The sequence below is a fragment of the Pristiophorus japonicus genome, chromosome 4 (genome assembly GCF_044704955.1).
Source record: "Pristiophorus japonicus isolate sPriJap1 chromosome 4, sPriJap1.hap1, whole genome shotgun sequence".
Lineage (NCBI taxonomy): Eukaryota > Metazoa > Chordata > Chondrichthyes > Pristiophoridae > Pristiophorus > Pristiophorus japonicus.
The window spans coordinates 127615209-127621208 of record NC_091980.1 but is presented as its reverse complement, the minus strand read 5'-3'; the positions used below and the strand labels follow the sequence as shown (position 1 = coordinate 127621208).

The 6000-nt window shown below is 48.8% G+C and overlaps 1 protein-coding gene across 1 annotated transcript in view; it reads left to right on the top strand.

Moving 5' to 3' along the window:
• The first annotated feature begins 4605 nt into the window (after positions 1-4605).
• Positions 4606-6000, top strand: part of adam19b (ADAM metallopeptidase domain 19b) — a 202605-nt gene continuing 201210 nt past the window's right edge. Inside the window, exon 1 of the mRNA XM_070878580.1 lies at positions 4606-4852. Within this exon, the coding sequence (XP_070734681.1) occupies positions 4753-4852 (100 nt within the window). The 5' untranslated portion in view covers positions 4606-4752. The remainder of the gene's footprint in view (positions 4853-6000) is intronic.

The following is a 6000-nucleotide window of genomic DNA, read 5'->3' as shown; positions in this document are numbered from 1 at the left end:
ATATAAATGCACGTTCTTTCTTTTCATGGAGAAATGGCTACAACAGGCCGGGAACTCTCTGCTCTCCTTTGAAGAATGCCGGGTGGTGTTTAATAGCCACCCGCACATGTGGATGGGGAGCTGGGTTGAACATTTAGATTTGCCAACTCTAGTTGGACATATTCTGGGAGGTGTTATCGGATGATCACCTGTCCCCAACAGCCCCGCCCACATGCACTTGCTACTGGTCACCTGACACATCATTTCTCGCACTACTCCGCCTTCCCTCACCAATTGGAAGCGAACAGAGTCTTCATTATGCAATTAAATGATTCTTAACAGTCAGTCAAATAGTCGTTTTTCCATCTCCGATATTCTTATACCTAATAAGCAAAAGTGACTGAAGAAAATAAAAAAAAACAATTTTTATGAATGCCCCTATGATTTTTCTCCCAGGATTGCTTGTAGCGATGTCCGGGAGATTAATCTTTAATTCTTGGAGACTTCAGGAAAATCCTGGAGAGTTGCCAACCCTATGAACATCTCACCGGCCACAGCCAAAGGCAGCACTTCTGACAATGCAGGACCCCTTCCCCCAGTGTCAGCCTAGGTTATGTGCTCAAGGGGTAGAAATTCACCTCCACCCAAAACGGGGCGCACCTACTGTTATGTCTTGAATAAAGAATCTGACCAGATACTGTAAGCTCAAAGTAATGTGTGATCGTAGTCCTTTATTACAGGTCTCCAGAGTGTCTATCCAGTCTGTGAGGCCTCCTTATGTACAGGTGCTCCCAAGGAATTGTGGGATCCCTTGGGACTCTAGGGGGTGAGCCCTCTGGTGGTTAAACAAGATATTTACAGGTTTACATATATGACAACACTCCCCCCCCCCAAAAATCAATGGTGTAACTATTTATAATGTGAATCGATCTGGGGCCTTCCTTTCCCTGGTCGATCGTCTCGGTGCAAATGCTGGTTTTGGTGAGTCGTTTGTTGGGTCCGCGCTGGGCTGTTGTGCAGCTGGCCTTGCAGGGCTGCTGGGTGTGGTGAGTCCTGCTGGGCTGCTGCAGGTGATGGGTTCTGCTTCGTGGTCAACCGCTGGGTCAGTTGCCACTTGTGTGTGTGTTGGGGGGTCGAAAAAGGTAGAGTCTATTATTGGTTGTTCTGGATAGTCCGTGAATCTGAGTTTGGTCTGGTCTAAATGTTTTCTGCAGGTGAGTCCATTTGAAAGTTTGACCAGAAACACCCTACTCCCCTTTTTGGCCATGACAGTGCAGGGAAGCCACTTGGGACCTTGTCCATAGTTCAACACAAATACAGGATCATTAATCTCGATTTCACGTGACACATTTGCACGATCATGATATGTATTCTGATGAAGCCGCCTGTTCTCTACCTATTCATGTAGATCAGGATGGACTAACAAGAGCCTTGTCTTAAGTGCCCTTTTCATGAGCAGTTCAGTGGGGGGAACACCAGTGAGCGAGTGGGGTCTTGTGCGGTAACTAAGCAGGACTCAGGATAGGCGAGTCTGCAGTGAGCCTTCAGTTACCCTCTTCAACAGTGTCCCGACCAGTAACCAAGATGTCGTCCTGGAAGACCACGGTGCACGGGACCGACTTCAGCAAGATTTCCATGTTCCTCTGGAATATCATCGTGGCTAATCGAATCCCAAACGGGCATCTGTGAACGTTTTTCCTCCTGCCAGCGTCGCAAATAGGTTGTCTGTCTTTGGTAGCGGGTATTGATCTTGCAGGGAGAAACGATTGATAGTTATTTTGTAATCACCACAGATTCTGATGGTGCCATCTTCCTTGAGGACTGGAACAATCGGACTGGCCCACTCGTTGAATTCGATCGGCGAAATGATGCCCTCTCGTTGCAGACAGTCCAGCTCAATCTCCATCCTCTCTCATCATGTACGGTACCACTCTTGCCTTGTGATGGATGGATCGCACCCCGGAATCAAGTGGATCTGCACTTTTGTTCCTTGGGACTTCGCGATGCCCGATTCGAACAGCGAGGGGACTTGTTTAGGACCTGGGCACATGCAGTGTCGTCGACGGGCGAGAGCGCTCAGACGTCATCCCAGTTCTAGCGTATCTTTCCCAGCCAGCTCCTGCCGAACAGCATGGGGCCATCGCTCAGTACCACCCAGAGTGGTAAATTATGCACCGCTCCATCGTAGGAGACCTTTACGGTAGCACTGCCGATTACGGGAATCAGTTCCTTTGTGTACGTTCTCAGTTTAGTATGAATGGGTGTCAGGACTGGCCTTGAGGCCTTACTTTACCACAATTTATCGAAAGTCTTTTTGCTCATTATGGACTGGCTCACGCCTGTGTCCAGCTCCATTGACACCGGAGGTCCATTTAATTCAACCTTCAGCATTATCGGTGGACAATTTGTGGTAAATGTGTGCACCCCATATACCTCTGCCTCCTCAGTCTGAGGCTCTGGTTCACCGTGATCCACCGTGGATCTGTCCTCCTCTGCAACATGGTGGTTTGCAGGATTAGCAGCGTTTGCAGCTCGCCTGCACAGACGTTGGAGGTGTCCCATTGTTCCACAGCCCTTGCAAATGTATCCTTTGAAGCAGCATGAATAGAAACGATGTCACCTACGCAACACCAACATGGTGCTAATGGCCTTGCATTCACCACCCTTGATGGTGGACTCTGAGACATCTGCGGACGTGCAGCTGCAGGCATGTGAGGCCTGCCCTGTACGTTACGATTCGAAAACAACATTACTTTGTTCACAGTACTTGCAGCAACACTTGTGTGCTGAGAGATTTGTTTGGTATTGTCACTGGTGGCGATGAACGCCTGGGCTATCGCTTTGTCTTTACTCGATGTTAGAGTCAAAAGTTTGCAAAGTATTACTTCATGGCCAATGCCAAGTACAAAGAAGTCCCTGAGCATGTGCTCCAAGTGTCTTTCAAATTCGCAATGTCCTGCAAGGCACCTTAGCTCGGCGACGTAGCTTGTCGCTTCCTGGCTTTCAGACCTCTTGTATGTGTAGAACCGTACAAATCATCATACGACTTCTCTGTGTGTTTTGCTGGAGCGAGCAGATTTTTCATGAGGCGATATGTTGGTGCTCTGCAAACGGTGCGGAGGATCGCCCTTCGTTTGGCAGTGTTAGCTGCTCCTTCCAGCTCGTTGGCCACGAAGTATTGGTCGAGTCGCTCCACGAAGGTTTCCCAATCATCTCCCTCCGAAAATTTCTCCAGGATGCCCACGGTTCTCTGCATTGTTGCAGTGGGGTTCGTCATCTATATCTTGTCGCCAGTTGTTATGTCTTGAATAAAGAATCTGACCAGATACTGTAAGCTCAAAGTAATGTGTGACCGTAGTCCTTTATTACAGGTCTCCAGAGTGCCTCTCCAGCCTGTGAGGCCTCCTTATGTACAGGTGTTCCCAAGGGATTGTTGGATACCTTGGGACTCCACGGGATAAGTCCTCTGGTGGTTAAACAAGGTATTTGCAGGTTTGCATATATGACACCTACTATCTTTTGCTGGTCATTACCACCGCAATGGTTACGGCAGCCATCGGATCGAAATTCAGCAGTTTTGCTGGAAAAATTGCGCAGAGCGGTATTGGTTGGCGAGAATCAGCAGCTTGCAGCAGTCTGGGTGTGGAGTGGCATTTGGACCGCAAAATTCACCTACTGCTAATTTTCTGCTAACGAGCCAGCTTCTCCCTGGCCTTCTTAAAGGGGCTAGGCCCTGAGCAGGGAAGGCGTTTGAGTCAAGGACATGGCTAATGCACCAGTAGATTTCACTACTTCCACAATGAGGCCTCTGTGGAGTACAGATTGAAGCCCCCAGCCCACTAACATTCAATGCCACTATGAAAAAGGCGGGTGAGAAAGTTTGGAGATCTCTGAAAAATTTTCAGCCCAAAAAATGAAGATGCACGCAACACACCTTTGACCTCCGCTGGCGGTCTTGAGCCAGCACACTGCATTGACACAAAAAAACTGTCGGGGACACCGAAAGGTGGCCAGTTGACTTTTAAAAATGAATTTAGTTTCTGGGGCGGAGAGGCTGCAGTGCGTGCTCTGATGACGTCTTTAATGACGCATCTGCAGGAGCGGGGCGGAAGTGGGGGGAGCGGGGCAGATCTCCACACCGCTGCAAACCTCCACCAGGAGAATTTTGCAACTGGCAGCTGTTCGACGACAAATCGGCGGCCACACGACACCGCCGTATGACCGCCGCTTTCCCGCAGTTACAGACCTTATTTATGAGGCTGAATTTCGGCTGCCAAATCTCTGGAGTGCAATAAAATACACACTGCAGATCACATGCAGAAAATTATCAACGGACCAGCATGAAGTTACATCCGAATTTATATAAATTTAACAAGGAATGCTCAACTATATCAACCACGTACATGGGGTGGGAGGAATGTCTCCTGAAACAAAAGGGGGTGGTCCTAATATCATATATTTAAATAGGACTGAGACAAAAAGCCCAATCACAAGTAGGCAGGGCTGGAAACAGAAGAACAATCTTTCAGGCGATCGGATCGAGATGAATCATGTGCATTTAGCCCAGACAGAGCTTTTAACTTAATGGGCAGAGACTTGCCTCGCACACACACACATTGTGAGAGGTCCCAGGGAGCTGTTCAGCTGCAGCGCTTGCCCGATGCTCAGGACGATCTCAACCCCTCGCCGAACAAATAAAAAAAAAGCGGATCGGGTACTGGGGGTTGCTGGCAAGGGAGAGCATCGTTTGCGGACTCGGACACTGGAGGGCTGATGGCTCAGAGGTTGGGACCGGTCCACAGCCCCGTAGCCCATCTCGCCCAAGTGCTCTGCTGCCTGGCGCTGGCTTGCTGTACAGATACAACGGGCAGAGGTGAGGCGTGTCTCTTACTGACTGTATATGGATGTTGGCATCGAACTGAAGAGCCTGGCCGTTGAGTGCAGGCATGTTTGAGAGAGAGAGAGAGAGAGAGGGAGAGAAAGTTAGTTTAAATCGGAGCTGGGGGGAAGGGAAGATAAAATGCTTTACACTTCTCACGTTTCTCTCGTTTCCTTCCCCTAATGTGATTGATATCAAGTAATGTAATTGGATTTTCCCTTCTGGGAGAGCAGATCATTGAAACAGTTAGTCATAGGGACTGAGAGCATCAGACTGCTGAAAGGAGGAGAAGGGGGTCTGAGGAGGCAGGGTGTCATCCCATAATAATACAAACCTATCCTGTATGGGAGAGGAGGGGAATAATATATTGGGACCAGTGAACTATACCACACAAATAAGGATGGGGAACACCGCGCCCCCCCCCCCCTAATCATCTCAGAACTTGGCCAGAATTAGGTGGAAAATGAATTAGCTTTTGTGAAGATTGTACGCAAAATTACTGCACAAAATATTATATACATATCCCTGGTGTGCATATGTGTATTGTGTGTATGTTTGTGTGTGTGTATGTGTATATGCCTGCGTATGTTTGTGTGTGGCTATGTGTGTGTGTGTGTGTATATATGTGTGTGCATGTTTGAGTGTATGTTTGTGGACATCCTGAGGTTGTGAAAGATGCTAGGTAAATGCAAATTATTTCTTTCATGTGTGTTTGTCTGTTTGTATTTTAAATATATGTATTATATATGCATAGTTACAGTACTGGCAATCTGAAAGGATGTCCCGAGTTCAACAGGTTAGGTAAGTTAAGCCATTAAATTTAAGTAGAGTATCAATTAGTCTGTTTAATACAGATTTCTGTTGTGAATAAATGAATAAAAAGTAAACAAATGCAAGGAATCATTTTTCGGGGGTTGTGTGGTGGGGGTGGCAGGGTGGGGGGGAAGGTAAGGGTGGGGGGGGTGGCAGGGTGGGGGTGTGGGGTGTGGGGGTGGGTGGGGGAGTGGCAGGGTGGGGGGATGGTGGGTGGGGGTGGAGCTGGGTGGGGGGTGGCAGGGTGGGGTGGGGGGTTGACAGGGTGGGGGGGTGGCAGGGTGGGGTGGGAGAGTGGCAGGGTGGGGGGTGCGTGGGGGTGGGTGGCG